General features: G+C 40.1%; 1 protein-coding gene across 1 annotated transcript in view; it reads right to left on the reverse strand.

The window, feature by feature from the left end:
* Positions 1-995: 995 nt before the first annotated feature.
* The window catches only part of apaf1 (apoptotic peptidase activating factor 1), a gene marked incomplete at its 5' end in the record, with an annotated part of 31,802 nt that continues 9,875 nt past the window's right edge, over positions 996-22,922 (reverse strand). Inside the window, 4 exons of the mRNA XM_079582749.1 lie at positions 996-1,781; positions 19,657-19,803; positions 20,692-20,817; positions 22,788-22,913. Coding sequence (XP_079438875.1) covers positions 1,626-1,781; positions 19,657-19,803; positions 20,692-20,817; positions 22,788-22,913 — 555 coding nt within the window. The 3' untranslated portion in view covers positions 996-1,625. The remainder of the gene's footprint in view (positions 1,782-19,656; positions 19,804-20,691; positions 20,818-22,787; positions 22,914-22,922) is intronic.

Below are 22,922 nucleotides of genomic sequence, written 5' to 3' on the forward strand. Positions count from 1 at the left end.
TAATGGGATTAAAAATTGACAAAAATGTGATCAAAACACAACAAAAAAGTCAAAAGTCAATATAAAAAAGTGGAAAAAAAATAAATGGAAAAGTGACAAAAATGTCAAAATAAAAAAAGATGCCGACAACATGGCAACACAAGGAAAAAGTCAGTTTTTTAGATCTTAGCTTTCAAATGAGGCGTGACAATGGCCTATCGGCTGTAGGCTTCAGCCGAGAAACTTTTAGACTTTGCTAAAGCCAAACTGGAGAGAAGTTAAAATTGCTCAATCCTTTTAACATTTTTAATTTAATGATGAATTTACTAAACAGCAGCCCTCGTAGTTTGTACAACACAAAACAACAGAAGAGACAAGAGGCAGCTTCAAAGCACTTGATGTTTAATTAGTCATTCATTTCACCATATAAAAAGGCATTTAGGAATCCTGAGAAATATTAATTGTCACAAAATCATCAGCCCACTGCCAGCTAAGACACATGACTGCAGTGATTTGAAATTTAAGCACCGTAGACAAGAGGACTGAGAACAATACCAACAGTGTTGCTAAGTGCTATTTTCCCTCCATTAGAGTTTAATGGACACCAGTGCGGACATGACAGTACTGCCACAAAAGGCTGACACTTGCTGAACAATTCTCTCTCATTGTATTCTCAAAGATCTTTTTTTTTTGTATTTAGAGAGCTTTTTAAAGTGAAGGGTCAATAATCTAAAAGAGGCTCAGTATAGATTGTAGAAACACATGTAAAAGACAGTACATTTGATTAACTTAAATTGCCATACAAAATGTTTCTTGTTAAAAAAAAAATGCCATAAAAATATGCCCCAAACATCACCAATAATTACAATATCAAAAGTGCACAGCTATATGGCTTTACTATGGTGTGCACTGTGCATGCTGGTGAACTAGAAAAAGGTAAAGCCAATGCAGATTAAACACAATCCGCAAGGTACAGCTGCAGGACACAAAGAAATCAAACGGCGTGGATATTTCCCCTTTTTCACAAATCATCTTTTTTTCACAGTGACACATCGAACACAACAACAAATGAAGTCTGATTCACTCCATGTTAGTGGATATACATGATATACAAAGTGGAAAATCTCTTGAATGTATGTAATGCATGAGGCACATATCAATACATTGGAATATTGTGGAGAACTTCGAGAGACATATCACTATGAAATAATATAATTGTTTAAAGAAGAACATTTTAGTTCAAGGCAAAGGTCTCATAATAAATAACGTTATGATTTTAGATTTAATTGGAGTCTCAATATATTACTATGTGTCTCACCTTGAGTGGCTTTTCCACAAAATTCTAATGTTGATTTGTAGCTCAGCACATTTATCTTTCACATTTAAACCGACTAGGAAGGCTCAGAACACAAGCAGATATTTAATGTAATCCAATAAGCTTATCCAAGGTAAAAACAAGCACCCAACCACGGTCAAATCTTTACATTTAAGATGAAGAGTGCACTGGAGCACATTGAGACGTAAAGTAAACAAAAGTGCCTCAAAGATTGATGCCTCTAATGCTCTTATTTGAAAGATTTATAGTCCTTGAAGATGAATATACCCCGCTGTCTTTCGATGATGGTGATGCATTGCTGGCGTTTTGATTACATTTCGGGAGTGACTCTCTGGAGTATGTACAAGATGCCAATGTTGTCCACGGTGACAAAAGTGGAGAAGTCCGGAGACACATGGATCTTCTTCAGCGCTAGTCCTTTGGGGTAGAAGGTCTGTAGGGCCAGGCCTCTCTCCACGTCCCACCACTAACAAACACAGAAACCAAAATAAGATTTAAAAGGAACAAACTCAATAAAATCCACATTACACGTCACAGATTAATCTTAAGCATGGCACTGGCTCTTTCCCTTCCCTGCTCCAATGCTTACAGAATAGTGAATATGCAACAGGTAGAAAAACATAACGCTTGTGTAAATCAGTCAGTGCTTGGCTTTCCCACAAACAGCCTTGACACATAGAGAGGCAGAGATTTATACGCTGCTTGAAAACCCATCATAAATTGAATGAGACTATATAACCGCAATCACACAATCTTTCTTGTAGTCATAAATCAAACTAAATCAAACTCGCCATTTCCATCTATTTTCCGGTAAGTTAGTTTAGGTAGTTTACAGTTGAAAGCCAATCAATTATTTCCTTCACTGGATCGGCTGATTTATACAATTTACCACATTTTCCGGACTATAGATTGCACTTTTTTTCATAGAGGGGGTGTGACTTATACTCAGGAGCGACTTATATATCAAAATATCTAGTTTCACATGTTTGTTATTTTCACACCAGAGGGCGCTCTAGGCTTATGTACCAGTATCTACTACTCTTGTACCACTGGGGGGAAAAAACAGCAATCAAGCAGCAGAAAAAAGGTGTGGAGTGAGTGAGAAACGTGTGAGGGACAGGCAAAAAGCAGAAGTTACTCTTACTGTAATGAAGAAAACATAACAAGATAATTGTGGGCTAAAAGCTAGATCGTCACAGCTTAGAGGAACGAGTTCGCAAATGGGTGCTGCCGGGAGAGGCTTGTCAATTCAACCTGGATAGACTCAAACAGACAAAAGCAGCAATTAGGAAGATTTATTGACATGTATTTTGTTTTGGCGATCAGACCCCGGCAGTAGACATCGATATATGTATTGATGTCCGAACGCTTAGAGTTAGGGATGTCTTCCCCGGGGCCTGGACACTGGTGGTGGTATAGAGACCCGTGAAGATGCAGCAGGTAAAAGCCGTGGTTAGAAGAGGTGGAGATGGGGCGGAGGTGGGTCGCAGCGCAGCTGGAAAGCGAACGATCCATGATTGCTGGAGGCTTAAAAGCGGGACCGAGGGCGATGATTGGCTGCTACGGAGGTGCGGCTCTAATGCTGATGGCTGAGCTGGAGGTGTGGCCCTCAAGGAAGCGATCATTGGCTGGAGGTCGTTGATGCTGAAATTAGTCTCCCAGGTTGAATTAATGCCTAGGCTTCATAAGTGCTGTTACCCCTCCATGCCCAGGTAGTTGTCAAGGCTGGTGCAACTTATACTCCGTCTTCATTATGCATTTTTGGCAGGTGCGACTTATACCCCAGAGCGACTTATAGTCCGGAAAATACGGTACATGTAAAAATTGTTGTGTTATTTTATTTTTGATGTAATGGTATAGCACATTTTTACAGCTGTTACTAATGCTCACACTTTTAATGCTAAAACAAGAAGGATCTGAGTAATGTAGCTTCCCCAATGAATCACCTATTACTGTAACAGTTCCTGCAACTACATCAAATGCTCCCACTGCAACCATCTCACAGTCATTACTAATCCAGGTACCACCTTTACTAATGTCAGTGCAGAGCAGTACTGGTGCAGCAGTGCATGTTTCACGCAGGGCTCACACACACACACACATACACAGAGCTATAGGTCAGGTCTTGCCCTATGCTCAGCTCTAAATGTTGACCACGAGGTGAGCGGCTATTTTCAGTTATTTTTCCTGGTTAGACACATTAGCACTGGCACGGAAATCGTACGGTGTCAGAAAGGCCTCAGCCGTGTAGACTTACAGTTTAATAAGTCACTGTGAGCTTGTCATGTGGGGACCTATGACCCCTCAAACAACCGGGCAAGAATAAAATAATGATTGAACCGGAACTTTTGATTTGAAGCACAGCATATATAAAAATAACAACGTGCCGATCTATAGCTGCGACTGGGAATGGCTATGAATGAAATGTGTGGCACCAGCATAGCCAGGTGATTTGTGAGCCCCGAGGCTGAGCGTGACTGATGGTAAAGAGGAGACGAGTTCAACAAATCATTTCATTACAGCCTGTTCACAGGGCCATAAAAGACACACAGGGCAACGTAATGTAAGGACAACAAATCATCAGGAAGAATGCTCATCATTAATGCACGGGTTAATTTAGAGAAAAAATACCAACTAGCCCATTTCTCTTTCTCTTTCTAAATAAATGTCTGTCATATACAGTATGTAAAAGCAATTCCACATGAGCTAAACCATAGGCTAAAACCCTGTGAACTGGAGAACATTGAGCTTAAATGCCCAATTGTGTTTTGTAAAATAGAAACCTCTTTATTTATGCTATAATCTACTTTTTAAATTTTTTTTATTATCGTAATCTTGTGCATAATGTTGTGTGTAATGATGCGCCTCGTACCTTTTGCTAAGAAATGAGCAATCGAGCCTCTCGTTTGTAACCAACTCTCTGCTGAACAATTAAACAACACCGCATATGTTCTCTATTTCCGGCTGTGCTCTGTGTCATGTCTGATATGTTCATTCTTTCACTTTGACGGAACACCCGACCTGGGGAACATACTGCAGGGACCGGGGAACGTAGGGTTGACCTCATTTTTAAACCCACACAGCACAAATAAACATTATTTACTTTACTTTGTGACTGACAACAAGTAACTGTTCTTTCATATGCTTGTTTGTACAGAGAGTAGAGTGGGGCGTCTTGTGAACGGAGGATCGGCGGTTCAACTCTCGCAGGTGCACTGTCGTTGTGTTCTTGGGCAAGACACTTCAGCCACCTTGCCTCCAGTGTCTGTATACACTGGTGTATGAATGAGAGTGTGAATGGGTGACCGGTTCCTTGACATAAAGCGCTTTGAGTGCCTCAACTAGGTAGAAAGGCGCTACATAAATGTGACCATTTACCATTTATAAGCACCAGGGAATCTAAATTGCAACAATGGGACACCAAGACACAAAACGTGCGTAGTGATAAAACATAAAACAGATGTTCAGATTTTTGACATTTAGTACATTGATGGTAAAAAACAAACAAACAAAAAAACCTGAGAAACTAAACGGCTGGAGCAGTGGTTCCCAATCTGGGGGGTGCCTGGGATTGCAAGGGGGACCCAGACCTGTGCCTGGACAGAGGGTCAGGTCATAAATTATATTATTTGAGCAAAATAAATGGTCTAATATCATCATTTATTTCAGTAAGGACTACACATGCAATAAACACTCACATTTCTGTTTATTTGTTTGAAATAAATACTTATTAGCAATTATTTTCACGTTTTGATTCATTTGTGGGGGGGGCGCAGTTTTTTTTGGGGGGGTGGGTGGGGGGTATAATGGTCAAACAAAATTTTCTCCCAAGTTTCTGGATGAAAATATTGCTTATCTTAAAGGAATAGGCCACCGTTTTTACATACTAAGATATGTTCTTACCTCACTTTAGACGTGTTAATATATCCCCGTCTGGTCTTTGTCCGTGCGCTCTGCCAGGCAAACGGAGCACATACGCAGCCTCTCCCACATGTCACATAGCTCCAAAAAAGCTCACGATAGAAGCTACCAAGCTCTTCCATGTGTTCCCTATTTAAATAAAGTTACGTGAAGTGTTTTCATGCGAAGTATATTTACACAGAAATGTAACATGTCGATTTTATAAGCAAATAAAAAGGGGGACTATATTGAGAGGCGTAATGATACGAGGAGCACAGCGTCCGCGTAGTAACTCCTAAAGACTTCCCCCGCTCACTTCCGTCAATAACCTTTAGGAGTTACTGCGCGGACGTTTTACTCCTCGTATCATTACGCCTCACAATATAGTCCCCCTTTTTATCTGCTTATAAAATCGACATGCTACATTTCTGTGTAAATATACTTCGCATGAAAACACTTCACGTAACTTTATTTAAATAGGGAACACGTGGAAGAGCTTGGTAGCTTCTATCGTGAGCTTTTTCGGAGCTATGTGACATATGGGAGAGGCTGCGTATGTGCTCCGTTTGCGTGACAGAGCGCGTGGACAAAGACCAGACGGGGATATATTAACTCGACTAAAGTGAGGTAAGAACATATCTTAGTATATAAAAACGGTGGCCTATTCCTTTAACCATCATTAGTTGCCGCTAGCATTAGCATGTTGCTGCTTGCTTCGCAATTTTGCGCAGCGATCAAAAGCTGGTGTAGAAGTATCTCAGCGATTGAATTCTCCAGGTTCAGCACTTCAAAGTACAGCATATCCATATTTACTTAGATTAAGTTGTATTTTTAAAACGATGAGAGCCAAAACAAGTATAGGTTCAGTATTGGATATTTGGAATTGATACTCCATATTGTATATTTTCCATAATATTTCCATATTTTTATATTTTCCAAAGACTCTACTCTACTTCAAAGGCTCAAAGATGTTATTCAGGTCCCCTCAGGTTGTAGAATGGGAGGTGATATACATTCCAGTGCGCAGGTGTTGAAGATTAGTTGCAATTTTCAACCCTCATTGGACTGGAATATGTCATCGCCCACACTTCAACCTGAAGGGACCTCTTTGGCCCTTTGAAGAAGATGATGGGACGATTCTCAAAGTGTTAGCTAAACACAGAAATGGCCAGTGGGTTCAAAATAGTGGACCACAAATTGCTCAAGGTCAAGCAATTGAACTACAATGTCCCTTCAATAAATAAAACCATTGACCGTGTTGTTGACAAAGATAAGCCCAGCAGCTATAGAAATGATTTCAAGCTTGATAACACATGGCATCAGTGGAACATGCCCTCTTTGTTGAACAGGGATTGCTTTGTTCACTGATTGTAAGATGTGGCTGAGCAATAAAGATAAAGGTGTGATTTGTGGTTGCATTCGCGTGACATCGCAACATTCCCATAGTTTAATACTGAGGTGGAGAACATGGCAGAATTCAACACGCACAGTCAAAATGCATACTGTATGTGTTACGTTTGTTTAAAGCAGAACTAAGTAACTCATGCCCCTAGAGGCCATAAGCGCCACTGCAGGTGTCGTAGCATGTTGCGTTTTCTTTTTCTCATTAATTGTCCGAGAGTAAATTCTACCCTTGACAGAAAAGACAAAGGGAAAGAGGGATATTGTACATTGTGCCACAAGCCAAGATATTTTTTGTCACTTATTTTTATCTATTGGTTTATTTGGTCGGGTCAGTGCATGTTAATGAACATACAGGTGTTCATTAACCACATGAACATACAGGTGTTCATTAACCACATGAACACCTGTATGTTGTATGTAAACAAGCCACACCTTGGGCTAATTTCCATCCGTCGTCCCCCATGCGCACTCACAAACACACTCACATTCATCCTGGCCTATTGTATTGTTAGGGGAAACCCGGAAAACCTACGCAGACATGGGGAGAACATGCAAACTCCACACAGAAAGGCCCCGTCCCTGGTGTGAATCGAACATGGACCTTCTAGCTGTGAAGCACGAGCTCTAACCGCTGTACTACCGCTGTACTACCGCTGTACTACCGCTGTACTACCGCTGTACTACCGCTGTACTACCGCTGTACTACCGCTGTACTACCGTGCCACCTCTAGGCTAGCACCACTGTTTAAGTGGTGCTAGCCTACTGTTAGCTTTGCCCGTTATTCTACTTCGTGATTACATTGGTGTGTATTGCGCCTCTGGGTCCGAGCAGGGAAAGTTGCAAGCATGATTTGAGACGAAAGACTCCCCAATCATCCCATCAACACTCGTATTACCCTCAGAGGGAATACGAAAAGGATTTATTATTGTAAACAAGTTACTTAGTTCTGCTTTAATGTTTTGATCGTAATTACTAGGCCCTGTCCACATGAAACAAAAACTGGCATGATGTTCCATGTTCATTCAAAACCAAAATTGCACTGCTGATCTCATTCTTTGAGCACATAGTGTCAGTAACCCCAGGCCACAACAGTTCTTTTTTGGTCAGGCAGTCTATTTTTTTTTCACTTTTGCATTAAAAAGTCATCATTGTTCATTACATATATGTGATTTGAAAGGACTGATATGGCAAATTCCTGGACCCAGTTAGTAAGAAAACATAAAAAAGTACAACATTCATGGATAGTGCAATCAATTAAAGTGTCGACGTGCCTGAGTGTGTAAGCAAAGATGGACCCGGGTTTTCAACAGCACTGACAGCTCAAAGAAAGACGTGATTCTGGATTTGTGCAGCGTTTTTTGGTAGCCGGGAGAGGACGAGTATAGCCTACTAACAACATTGCTTAATCCAGCAATAAACAACACCAAATGATGAAAGTGAATAAGCAAACAGAAGAAAAAAATCTGTGTCTAGATCTATTTGTTATCAGGCGAGAGGGAAGAGCTGCTGTGCACAGTGTTAAAATAATATTTGCTTCAACCCGACAGTGAGATTTAGGATAAGAAGGAAAACAACCCTTGAAACGTTGAATACTTTATACTACAGCGACGACTACTCCAGATGCATATTTATGAGACAAGAAAAAGAAAACGGAAGCGCGAGGTTGACAAAGGTACTGGAGAAAAGGCTGCTTTTCAGAACAAAGCATGCGCAGATTAAGAAGCTGTAAACAGAAAACTCATTCATCATAACAACAGTGACATGCAGGATAAGGCTTGTTCCAGATGGCTCGGTTGGATCCTATGGGGATACAGCGGCATGTAAAGTGTGGGTAGCCTTAACTTCCAAGCAGACGGCTGAAGTCCTGCATCTTTAAAAAGCAATAATACTTTTTAAATATACTGTGATTTGTGAGTGGACAATGGGTCCATGGGTCTCTGTGCTGTCTCCAACTTAATCTGCGCTGAGAAGGCTGAAATTAACCAGAGACAGTTACAAAATTGGTTTTCTGCAAAGATGAGCTGCACATTGTCTGCATAGAAATACAGCAAAGGCAGAGGTGTAAATGCACTGAGCCAGAAAACAGTCGTATTAGCATGCGCTGTGACGTGTGGCAAGGGAAGATTTCAATTTAAAACTCATAATGCTTATTAAAATGATGGATTTTACAGCTTAAGAAACCAACGTCTGTAACATGGACAGACTATAAAAAGCATTGAATGAGATTGAGAGATTTGAGCCTCTTATCGAATGCAAAGAAAAAGAAGATAATGGGTGCCCGGTTCTTTGAAACATTACCCTTATGCCATGGTAAATCATTACTTACTATTACTATTACTTACTACCAACTGTTATCTTACTGTACAGTCATTTGCAAATCCTTTTGGAAAAACAATGAGGACAGATTTACAGATAATTTGTTGGGACTGTGCATGTTCATGAACACATGCATGTAGAGACGCCACACTGAATTGTAGCCATGAGCTAATATTCATCTTCTTCATAGCACTGAGTCAAGACACAACCAATAGATGTAACTGCTTTGCTGATAGTAAGAGCGGCAATAAGCCTTATCTGTGAAGCTACAGCGCACTGTGTGTTCACATAAGCTGACTTACACCGTCGAACCCCCATGCACTACAGGTCACCACCACATGGGGAGGACACCACCAGTGATTCATTTTACAGAAAGATGACATATAACCACTGCCAGGCATGACCACACAGTTATCCCCAGTAAATAGGTCTGCTAATTTAGGATGCAGTAAAGGGCCTATCTCACCAGAGGAGAGGTCTCTGCGACTCGGATTGCTCGTGTGCTCACCAAATCACGCCACTGCAACGTCTTGGAAATGTCTCTTAACATCTCCAGACATCATGAGCGACATCTCTTGAAGATCTCCTTGGTATCCGACAGGTCTCGGAGGCATTGCATGGACATCAAAGAAACATCTCACAGGTTGCAGACAACAAATAGTGTCCGTGACGTTGCCAAAACTGCTTGAGACTTTTTCAACCTGTTCGTTTTCACCGCGACTCCCTTGTGAGTGACCTTATCTCTAGTCGCCAACTAGTCGCCAACTAGTCTCCGGGCCGGTGAGATAGGCTCAAAAGAGAACAGTAGCAACACTTATTATGTAACAGCTACTGCTGAGGGCCAGGCCGGTGCTGAGGTGTGAGACAGACTGCGGCTGCCTCTATCACTGTAATTCATCTTCCTCTAAACATAAATAGCTCTGATGCAGAGCCTGTTGGGAATATGTGTAGTTTCTCCTGGATGTAGAAAATAGAAGGAAACTACAATCCAGTGGCTCAAAACAACATTGGAGCGACCAAAGAGGGCAAGAATACCAGCTGAAGTTGACAGGAGATTGTGTAAGTCATTTTTATATTTCCAATAAAAGAAGATTTGTGTGACTTGTGTGAATTGAGGTTCCCGTATGAGGAGAATCACTTTGATATCCAATGATATCCAGCTGAATTATTCATCAAGCCTTGGTCTCCTGAAATATTAATACTCAGGAGATTCAGCTCACAGCTTCTATTGCTTTTATTTTTGCAATATTTTCAAAAGGAGTGTATGATATAAAAGTAGGTGACCAATGCAGAAAAGACACTGATTACTGAAAGTATATTGACTGCACGGACATGCAGTTTTTCCCCCTGTTATTTATGTGCTGGAATAAAATAGAAACTCTGAAACAACAACAACAACAACAAAAAAACATTGTATGGAGTAGAGTTGATACTCCAAACAATGAGCTGGATCTGGCATGATTGCCATGATCATTACTATGTATATTTATATATTTTTGTTATACATTATTATTATTTCATCCGTCTTGTGATTTTGTTTTACAAAACATCCACACACCCCAATATTTAATTAAAACTCCAAGCACTCAACTGTTTGAACATCCTATTCCTTCTAACTCTTGTTACTTGTTACCTCATGCGTTTCTTCAAATCACCATGAATCCCAAGTGAGAAAACCCAGTTAAAGGACTATTTTAAAGCAGTACATTTATGAATATAGCAGAAGAGTCCCAGCACAACCACAGAGCGCAGTTTAGACACTAAACAAAAGGCCAAGCATTTTGAGCCAAAGACAATTAGCCCTAGTTTAATGAGCAGCGCACAGGAAACAGGAGTCTCAGAGACAGATAAAAATTGCACCACCAGCTTGTGTTTATACCCAGTCTGCCAGCAACAGAAGAGAAACCCGGCGACACTCACTCCAAATGACCTCCTTCGACTTTAACTATAACGGTTGTGGTCACTGCAAGAAACACTTTGAAGCTGTTTAGATGCTGATATAAATAGAAAGATGAAAATGCAAAATTGTTACAGAATAAGAGAAAAAAGTCCCTTCAATGTGCTTGTGCATCTACCGAGTTTATGTAGATATTTTTAGAGGCTGAGCTGCTTCTCGACAGGAGCAACGCTGCGGGGTGCTCACTTCTGAACCAGCGTGATCAAAATGAGGCGCAGAATTAAAACAACTCACTTTCACGCGAGGAGTCGTATCTTTTTACAAAACATAAACCGCCGAGATACTCTGGATTTTCAAGACTACATCTCACCCCAAAATATTAAGAGAATTAGTTAAATGAATCAAAACTAATTGACTGATAAAGTAAAAAAAGAAATAAAAAGAAACACTTCAATAGAAAGTATGTGGCATGTGCTTCCAAAATGTGCGCCAAAAGACGAGCAGAAACTCCCAGACCTTGAACACCTCACGTTACCTTAAGGGGATGTTCCAGTCAAACTGTGTAGGAAATGGAATTTGTGACTGCTTGTATCTGCGATTACTCGCTCATGACCCAAAGTTTATGACCAAAGAGGAATGTAGGAACCCATTCAAAATTATTTGCTTAAAACAACAGAATTCCATCAGCCCCAGTGTGTAACCACAGAGTCCACATTCATGAAAAAGAAAATGGCTGTCGTACAAAGTCCACAGTGAAGCAGATTGTTCGACTGTGAGGTGAACTTCACTGATATCCAGTCACAAAAAATGAAGGCTTCACAAAATCGTCTGATGCCTGACAAGGGCTATTTCAAACCACACGGGCCATAATGGGAAGTTTCTCGACAGGACCAAGACCAAGGCTAGAGATCTGCGGGGCAAGAACTGTCCCAGCTCCGAGTGGCCAAAGTGACTGGAGGAGCTGCTTCCAAGCTTTCAAACATCAGCGTCGAGCGCAAATCCAACGCGAGAGTCCTGACTGTAATCAACCAGACACAGAAGGAGAATCTGACGAAGTTTTACAAGAGGAAAGAAGTACAAGCCCCTAGACCTGAGGCCGAAGAAGACCAGAGCGCTGTGTCACCGGCTCAACAAACACGAGGAGAGTCTGAGCACCAAGAAGCAGCAGTGGAAAGACCTCCTCTACTCCATCCCCGGATTTGAATTCCTCTGTATAAAATTATACAGAGGGGGATCCTTCTGGACGTGACAGATGCCATTTAAAGATGTTTGACCATTCTACAGATTGAACAACAGTGCTGTTTCATATTGTTTATTTGTATGCAAACAGTCTTCATTTTACATCATCATCATAGTAATGTCTGACCATAGCCATAGTTACAACCATAAGTGATCCTGGCTTTGAATTTAATGTAGATGTTTTGGCTCATCAACCATTTTTTGGACTTTTGAATTTCTTCTGTACAATACCCTCAGATGCTCCAAAGACTTATCCACATAACAATGCCACAAAAGGACCTTGGTCATCTTAGTGAAGGAGCAGTTGAAGGCAATGCAGCGCTGAGACCTTGGACTGAGTGATGTTTCGCCTTGAGAGAAAGCACACGCAGAGAGGGAAATGGACATACACTTACGGAGTCAATCTCATTACACTGGTCCTGGCTGCTTTATATCATCCTCTCCCCAGAGAAGAGACGTCATCTATGTCATATTGTCCTTTACTCTCATTCCCAGAGATTTGTTTCTAAATCTTTTCTGTCCATCAAGAGTCTCTAGGGAGTTCAGTGTAACCTTCGCCTCATCAAAAGGTCACAATCTGAAATCACCCTTGAAGGTGTTTTATGGCATTTATGCAAAAAAAAAACGTAAAACTTAATGGTTCTTTTATGTTTCTAGGTGGAATGTAGGTAACCATAAAAATACATATAATACTGCATATGATGTAGGGCCGGGCGATATGGACTTAAAGTCATATCCCGATATATTTTGGTTAAATATCGATATACGATATATATCCCGCTAGTTTTTCCGCAAAGTGTGAGCTGTGAAATGAAATGTTAAGTCAAAGTCAAAGCCAAATACGAGTAGTTTTATTGAAAACTCTCTAGAAAATGTAAACACAAACACACAAACAACAAAGCTCCGCATGGTGCACATTTAGATTTAAAAAAAAATATCTTCAATAAAAATAGCCTGGAAAATAAAATAGGGCCTCTTTTTCTGAGGGCAGCATTTTTATATAAAGAGATAACAAAATAAAGTGCACAGTTTAAGATTTCTTTTTGGTAACTTAAGAGCTCATCTGAATCTGAAATATCCCAATATATGCAATATGGTCTAATTCCATATCTCATTTAAAAATATATCAATATATCTTAAATATCGATATATCGCCCAGCCCTAAAATGATACAATCACACCATTGTACAAATGAAAGGGGGATGCCGACTACCAATAGCATTGATCTTATTTTTATAAGCTACGTGCATTTGGGGTCTTAGTTGGTGGGACCATCCCTTATGTTGTGATGGGCAAAAAAACCTGGCACTCTGGTGCTTGTATCGCTCTTCCTGAAGTGCTTTGAAACACTGCGTCGGAGCCTGCTTTGGTAACAGATGATCATGTGTCAATTGTTCTGCGAGTTGCGTATCAGTGTCTCAAAGCGGGTCATCGGCTCAGAGCGTTTCACTGCTGCCTGAGCGGCGAGGCGCTAAACCACGGATGTTTTCTGGTCCATACAATAGATGGGTCATTAGTGATACATAAATGTGCTACATTTCCCCCAATTTCCATTTAACCACGTGGTGAAAGTGTCTGTGCCAGAAAAAACGCATTTCCAATTCTTTAAAAAGTCCTGCTTTTGAAGAGATACAGTACTAAAGCTAAAGCAGGCGTGGATGGCTAACCAGGCGAGGGCAACATAAGGAGCGCCATCTACAGCAAATAGTGTCTAAATTAGCCTGATGAAATAAAAAGATCGTGCATGCCTCGGAGCAGCAGAGCGGCAGGTGACTGAGGCCCCGCCCACTGGAGCTCCGTGAAGCACAGACCCACGTTACAAAGAAAATGAATCTTATTTATCGGCCTATGATTGATTTGATCATTCAAACCTCAATATCAGGCTGCAAATAATAAAACTGCCACGTCTGTTTGAAACTTCTCTTGCACACGTGATTGTGTTGGTGAATACAACAAACGAATCCTGTTGCGGATCAAAGAACCGGACCGAGACCCACTTTTTCAGGTGGTCTCGGTCCGCTTCCATACGGACTCTGGTCCAGTTCACTCCAGGTGTGAATATGAACCACTGTTGATCCGAAACAACTGCGAGATACATGCGCCTTTTTGGGCTTGACAAGCCACCGTAGCAAGGCACCGTGGGAAAAGTTATCCCTTCACGGCTGCTAACATCAATACTGGATGGATACTAGAAACAATGAGCCGTGACAGACCTGGGGCAACGAGGAGACACTGTGCCTCCTGGATATTTGGGCAAATGCACTAACCCAACTGCTAGAAAAGACAAACAAAAATGTGTTCGTGTTTAGCGAGAAAACAAAGGAGAGGGACTTCGAGCGTCTCTTGAACAGCCGTGGCGTGAAAGTGGGACAAACTTCGCCAAACTTAAATCAAAGTACGAGACGCATTAAGAGTGGAGGAACAAGACCAACAGTTTGTCCCGTGGACATAATGGAAACAAACAGCTCAGCAGACGACCCTTCATCCACACAAAACAGCTCTCCCTCCAGCTACTCCGGTGAAGCTGAGGTTAAAGGTCAGTGATTTAGCCTCTTACGTTTCTTTTATTATCATAGTAAGCCTCAAATATTCATTTTTATTTCATTTTCTTGTGGTTCTTTCTGTCCAATGGGAGCCTCGATCGTCACACACGTGCATGTGTTTACAAAATATAGTTCTCTTGCAAAAAGTACAGTCTGAATACGAACTGCACCAAAAAAAAAAAAAAAAAAAAACAAGCGGAGCAAAGGACTTTTCTGGTCTGAATTACACTCACTACTCCATACAAGAATAATCAACAGCATCATGTTCAGACATTGCTACCCTGAACATTGATGTTTACATTATATTATGTTTATGCCACCAGACTTCTTAGTGCCACTGGATCCGAACCGTATAGAACCAATAGTTAGAATATTAGTGTTGCTCCTGTATTTATAAAAAAGTATAATTCCCGCACACAGCCAACCTTACAAAAATTGTTGATTTTTGATCAACTTTTAGTCCTGAGATTTTTATCAGGCAAATTGCTCATTGTTAACGCTATATTAAAACAAAACCTACACAGTTTTGTTTTACTTTTGCAAACCAATCATAGAAAAGTGGGCTGTAGCGATGCATGTTGTGAGATTAATTAAACACACTGCGCAGGTGCAGTACTTAAATATGCAACTCACTGGATGCCTGCTGCTTTTAATTATGTGAGGGAAGGGTGATAGCTTGATAAAACCGGTAACAAGGGACGATAAGAAGCCACATCCAAAAGAACCAAAATGTACAAACTACTATTATACAATTGTATTACAGTTCAACTATAATCTTATGTTCCATTTAAACTTAATACTGTATGTAAAAAAAAAAAAAAAGACAAATTTACACTCCCTAAACAAGAGCAGCCACATAGCAAGCAAACAAATAAATACATAAAACTAAAATAGACACTTCAATCATCCTCTATGATCCAACCAACTGTATATTTTTCACAATCCCATTGATCCTGTATTATGAAGTCTGCCTCTGTCACCAGCTGAAGGAAAATAAAAAACACACATCCTTATGAGAGTTGTCTTTGAGAAGGATTGTCAGAATCACAATCAAGCTGTTCATGTTTTCCGGAGATACAGTATGAATCCTGTGAGTGTATTATATCTACGCCACAATTTATCTTTATATCTTATTTAACAGTCCTTTCCGATAGCATTCTCTCGCTTTTAAACCTCGGTGTAAAATAAAATCCTCTGCAGGGTAATTGCCATTTTATTCCGGCACATTTCCTGATTGCCAACATTGAGACAGGCCATCTCCATAATCATTACAAAAACACTTAGATTACATCATTGTCCGGACTCCACAGGCTTTATTACCTGTCACGAAAGGCACACACTCTCTTGTAATTACTATGACAAGAAGGATGGCCTCTGACACCTGAGCGGCCGACACAAGGGTCCATTAATCATTCCAACTTTGACAGGGCCGTTTCCTCTGACAAGTATTGCAATGGCGGTCAGATTTGAGATTCAAGTTTTGAAATTAAGATTCAAAGAAAAACATTTTAAACATGTCCAGGTACATTTACATTTGGACTGAAAAATAAATGGATAAAGTATTACACAAATCCCATCTATTTAACACCATGTTTGTAGAGGTTTAAAGGGCATATGACAGTTTTTAATGCTTTTGAAAATATGACTTTTTTAGAAGTATAATATCAGTTGTTCATCAGGAAGTGACGTAGATAAGGGTGAAGTTCCATAGATACAGACGGCAACACGTCATAGAAGGGGGCGTGGCCTCGCCCAGGGGGAACGAAATAAGTTTTGGGAAACACCATTTTTCACTCTTTATATCCATCTTATGGTGGAATATAAACTTATCACACACAAATAAAGTCAAGTCTAAATCGGGTCCATATGGATGTTATTTCATGCTCACACTAGCAGCATCATGTTAGCATTCTCCGTTATTTAAGTTTTTATGGGCTATTGAAGCTTTATGCTCCTCTCCGTGTCTTTATTTATTAGAAAACTATATTCATAATTCAGCACCCTCAACTGCTTCAAAGCATGACCATATATGGCTGATTCCAGATATGCGTCTGTATCTATTCGTGTGACATCACACACAGTAATTATCTACTTCCGGATCCAAACTGTTGAGAGTTCCACTGATAAACACAGCAAAAAACACAGCTTGATCTGAATCTCCTGCTGAAATAACAACAGATAAAAAGCAGTTTTGCACCTAATTCGAACAATATAGCTCACCATTTCTCCAGGTAAAATGAAGATAAGGTAAATGAATGAAGATATTTTTATATTTAAAGGGACTATACAGTCCCTTTAAATATGAAACATTGACATTTAAATATGACATTTAAATATAAAAATGTCAAAATTAAGTATTTGTCCTCCCCCTAAATGTTCCAGCCATGCCCTAATGTGTAGAATGTCACACAAAAAGCCATTTTCCATAGACTAACATTAGCTAAAAACAATATAGAAAGTGGAATTAAACACCGTGGAACAACTATATGCTACTAAATACATGTAACTCACTGTAGTGTCCAAATGTTTAATGTGGACAATTAAGTGCGTGGTCGTTAAATCTGACATTATCAACTGCATCCATTTTTGCTCCTGAAGATAAATAGTGACTAAGCTATTTGACTAGGCTTGGCAAAAGGGAGGGTTCAGCTTTTAGACTTTATAATCGATGATTGCTTCCCATGTCTTCAGACGTATTCATCAGGACTCGGTCAGGAGAGGACAGTAAATGAGAGCCAACGAAACGCTAATGAAGTGCTTTACTCAAACCAAAAATAATTATCAATGTCATGATGGCGGCACAGCTGATTTACATACAGTCATTTTAAGACTTTTAGTCAAGCAGTGAGTTTGTGCAGGTTTAAAGACATCTATTGCGCAAATATTCTCTTAAATACATCGCCCAACATGTGCCTTCTTTTAAAATGCCCAAAATAAGCATATTTAAAGCATGACATTTATTCATTTGTGACATACATGTATGAGAGGTTTAGGACAATAAAGATGTTAGAGAAAAGAAAGATATGTAAACTATATGTGCAAAATTAATTGAACTTATGCTTGATGAAAGCAAAACAGATCATTGCATATGCATCACTACACCATCACCTCTTTTAAATCCACTGGCACTATATTATTATTTAACTGCAAAAAGATGGAAATATGCTGCTGCTCTCGTGAGGGAGCTACACTCTCAGCTGTCTCTGGTGTGGACCAGCTGAGACAGGCAGTAAAAGAAAGAGTTGTGACCGTGCACACATAACCACCCACACAACATTGAAGTGATGTGAGGTATAAATGTCCATCGATCAGCACTGCTCTCCCGAAAGGATTACATCATTGCTTGCTAAAGAGCCAATCAGAGCTTTGTTCCGACTGCCCTCACTGTGACCCCATCTTCAAAGAAAACAAAAGCATAAAACTAAAGAGGTGTGCACATCACTGGTCACAAATTTGAGGACAGTAAAGACACCACTGAGGCAGAAATGGATTACAGAGAATATCCAGTGCTTTTGAGATATGGTACATTGCTACGAATTACAGTTTGTGAGTAATCATGGTTTGAATGCTAACTCACCCCTGTATATGGGATGTCTGCACATAGGATTAGCTCTCAAGTATTCTAATTACTTACACCACTAAGTGACGTTTCAGATATCTATCGAATATAAGTACTAAAAACAGTTGTGCAGACCTTTTGTAATATTTTACATAATTATAGTTTCCATATGGAAATTTAAACTGGTTAGTCTTTAATATTGTCAAAAAAAACATTGCTTCGATACTAAGATGATACTAAAAGTAGTATTAAAACGAGATATTAATTAGAGCAGGTATCGATACTTTCTGTGTTTTCTCATCCTCCTCCAGTGCCAGAGCGCATGAAGTAACCTGCGGCTGCGCCCAAATCTTAGACTGCAGCTAAAAGTACTCACTTAAACCCATTCATCGATTGTCAAAGTGAAGGCTCTGATTACTGCTGCTGATCCATGTTGAAAGAAGCTGCTGTTTTGATGAAAAAGCAGAATTTGCTATTGCACATTCATTCCTATGGCTTAGCTTAGTGGCACCCATTCATTTACATCTGTCAGTTAGCATTGGATATTAAGCTGTTTTCTTAAAATTCTCAACAAAATTAAATAACATCAATGCCAACAGTATAGTCACACATGTACGGTTTGTACTTGACTAATGAAATATATTTGGAGGGATTTTCAAGGACAGTTTTAACATTGTTTGGTGCTTTGCACTGTTAAAATGCGACAGCAGTGGCTGTTACTGTTTAAGGCGGGAACAGACAATAATGGTCATAGGCCATGGTGAAGATGCAAAGCAAATCATAAACCAAATAAATGAATATACTGTTGAGTGTTCTGTAATGTAGATAAACAGTGCAGATGCATAAAGAGACACAAGTTTCCTCAGCAAAGTTATATATATTTAAAAGGGGATTTTTATATTTTGCTGTGGTATTGAAATCGGCATAGAGAACGGAGTTTTATTTTCAGTATCAAACTCAAGTTTGAAATTTTAGTATCGTGACAACACTAGTCTTTAAATCAGTGGGACTTACAGTGTATTGAATAAGGCGGTTTTCACACCGGCTCTGGTTAGGTCGACCTAAAGGGGCTCTTGACCTGTGAGCAGCGGTTTTGAGTCAATGTGAATCCAAAGCAGCACTTTTGGTGTGTGAAGGCGGCTGACCCTGAGTTGAACTAGTCTCGCTTTCATTGTTCTTTTTTTCGAGTGAAGAAAGGACTTATTAATGAATATGGACATTTGGACTACTGCTCTGATGAGGCAAAAGGGATCAACTTCAGTCAGGTTCATCTCTTCTACCTCGAACTATCAGGCATCAGCCTCACAGTATTTAACCAGGGGAGAGAGAAATGACCAGGCAATTAAGCAAGAGTGTGTTACAAACAATTATGTGTTTGGCCTAGTTTACATTTTAACCCGAACATTACAACTAAAATCTGCACAAAAAAGGGTCAATCAAAAATGGCGTTGAGGAACCAGAGATGGTTGAGTGAAGCCATACCTTGATGTATCCTCCTGTTGAGACGAGCAGAGAGTTGTCTGGTGAGAAGTGCAGGTCAGTCACCCAGCCTCCATGAAGCGAGTCCATACTGTCTTTTCCTTCTCGTGAGCAAATCTTCAGCAGAGAGCCATCGTTCACACTCCAGAGCTGTGACAGATAATTCACAACAGTGCATTATGTGACTTCAGTACAGTTCATACAAACATTTAACATCATCATCAAGTCATCATTATGTGTTTCAGGAACCTATTCCTACAGAACAAGGATGTTTAAATTAGTTACGATTTAACTTACAATATTAATACAATGCAATTTGTGCTATTTGTGTATTTGTGCAGTGGTTATCCAAATGTTTATATGCCATATTTACTTAAGCTATATTTAGCATCCTTTATTTGAAATGACTTTCCAAAGAAACAAACGTGACATTTCGCATTTGATGGATTTAGTCATTTTGGAATTATGCAGTAGTTCTGCTCAGAGCATACACTTCATATTTATAGACTGCCATAAACCAGCCATAAACAATAAAAGTCTTTGGAGCTAGGCTTTAAAGTTGTTTTTGAAACATGTATTGAATCTTCTGGAGTCGCCCCTAGCCACTAGGGCAGGGGGAAGCAACGTCAGGCCCGGGGGCCAAATCTGGCTGTCCAGCACACAACCTCCAACCAAGAAGGAAACAAAGATTATTTAGAGAAATGTTATTACAGAAATCAGAGATTAAATATCTGTGAAAGAACTGCGGAAAACACAGTGAATATAATTTGAAAGATTTCCTGGCAACATATCCCTCCATGACACAAACATGCCTGCCCCTGCATTAGGGGGTGGTATCGCAGCAATGTCAGCCCCCTCATGAAGACCAAAGAGAAGTGCTTTACTTGCCCATTGGTGCAGAAGCCACCAGGGGCATTAACCTCTTGTTGACAGATTACCATTAGTGCTGCTGAGCTATTTGTGCTATGTCACATCTTAATATCCATTGTTCACATGCTGCAATCATTTACAAAAAAACAAACACTTGAGTAAACACACCCTAATCTCTCCATTATCGTCTCCTGTAGCAATGCGCCGGCCGTCCCACGAGAACCTGCAGCTCCTGACACACTCAGAGTGACCTTTAAGCGTGTGGACACAGTCCCAGGTCTCGCAGTGCCATACCTGGGGGCCAGACATGACAATAAATAATTAATATGTGGTAGCACAGAAAAAAACAGTGATTATTATGCTATTTATATTCATAAAACAAAGAAGTCATCAATAAATGTGTGCTAAAATTGAAACTCTTACACATAATGAACACAAATACATTAAATAGACCATCAGTTTGGTACAAGAGTCGCTACAGTCCATTTATCAAGAGGGAAACATGAAACAAACATTTTATTCTTTGATGTTTTCACAAAAAGTCTCATGGCCAGGTTGTTTTAACCTCCAGACAGTGCCAAGTCTGGATTCAAACGCCTATTTTCCTGCTTCAAAAGGACAAATAAAATCTTTGCCAAACATAATCAATAAACTCAAGCCAGTTTGGCCCCAACTCAGTAGATCGTCTCCACATAGTCTTGTTAATGTCCAAATTCCCCAGTGCAACTTAATAGTGGTGATATGCAGTCAACAGCTGATGAGGTCTTGGATTTTCATGTCCAATATAGGAAAGGTAAGCACCCTGCAGGTACCAGTCATTGAGGGGCAAAAACAGAACCTTAAAAAATAAAATTAAACTTTGTTTCTGGCCTAGAGTGGTACACTGTGTCTGGATGGGTTTCTTCTAGGTGCTCCAGGTTTCCCCCATCAACCAAAAACAAGCACATCTGGAGATGGGTCTCCAGGTGCTACACTGCGGTCGCCCACTGCTCCTTACAGGTTACTCCAGCGGCACTGAAGGATGGGTCAAATACAGTGAACTAATTTCCCTACAGGGACAATAAAGTACATCTTAACCATAACCTTATACTTCAAAGTATGTTTGAAGGAAGAGTTTTTAACAATTCACAGTTTCAAGGAGAATAGGATGATTTTGTTTTTTTGTAAAGTCCATGGAATGAGTCAAAGTCAGGCCAAAGTCAAGCCCACCTCCTTTAACGGCACACTGGCAAAGGTATGCCTAGTCATGGGGTGAGGAGGTTGTGGAGAGGGCAGTGAATCAGGACAAAGCGTGGGTGTGGGAGGACAGACTGACCTGCAGGCAACCCTGCAGGCCTGAGGCTTCTGCTGCATGCTAATCTCCCATAGACTGACATTACAGCAGTAAAAAAACAAAACAATACATCTTCACCTTGAAAGTGATTTGAGGAATAGATTGATGTGTAAAAGACAAATATGCATGTAGTTTCTACGCAGTATACAGCTACACTCCAATATACACTGCACAAATACTGTTTCCAACACAACACTGGAATAAACAACAATGAAAGTAAAAAAGCCAGGAATGTGTCTGGGCAATAAGATGAACACTGGGGTCATTTAAAAAAAAAAAAAATCTAGATTGATGTCCTTATTTAAAATACATCAATAAAAACAGGATTTTTTTTTTTTTTAAAAAGAGGTACTTTTTAGAAACAACCTCCTCTACCATTCAGCATACTTCTCCAAACTTCCCAATTTTTCACTGTATACTCACAACATGCAAGCATATCTCATATCATATCATATAATATCATATCACATCATGTCATGTCATAATGTCTACAACAACAACAACAACAACAACAACAACAACAACAACACAAAACAACATCCTTTGTCGTAATCCCACGGATTTGATGAAATTATCCACAAGTGCCAAGCCCAAAACTAGAGGAAACAAGCAGCTAAATGAAAACTATGAAGGTAAGCTAATATTATGCTAACAGCGGCTAATGCAGTCAATCAGCCAAATCCCCTCTTACTATCACTGTATGACACAGTGAAATATTACATCACGTATGACAAGCTGTACAGCAGGGCTGTCTTATGTGTCCTCAGAAGCCAGCAGTCTGTTTGTGTCACTATTATATTACTAAAAAGAGCCCTGAGCAACCATGATCTGGCATGCTATCATCAAGTCAAAATGCAACTAAACAACATGGCGTGCTGTCGAGTTACTGCCCTTGGAAATGAGGCTTTTGTGTGTTTTATAACTGCTGTACCTTGGCCGTCTTGTCTGTAGATGTGGTAGTAAAGAGGCATCTGTCCGGGGAGACATGACAGGACAGGATAGCTCCTCTGTGAGCATCTATGTCCTGTAGCTTTTGTCCACTCTTTACGTCCCACACCTTATGACC

The sequence above is a fragment of the Gobius niger genome, assembly GCF_951799975.1.
Source record: "Gobius niger genome assembly, chromosome: 2".
Lineage (NCBI taxonomy): Eukaryota > Metazoa > Chordata > Actinopteri > Gobiiformes > Gobiidae > Gobius > Gobius niger.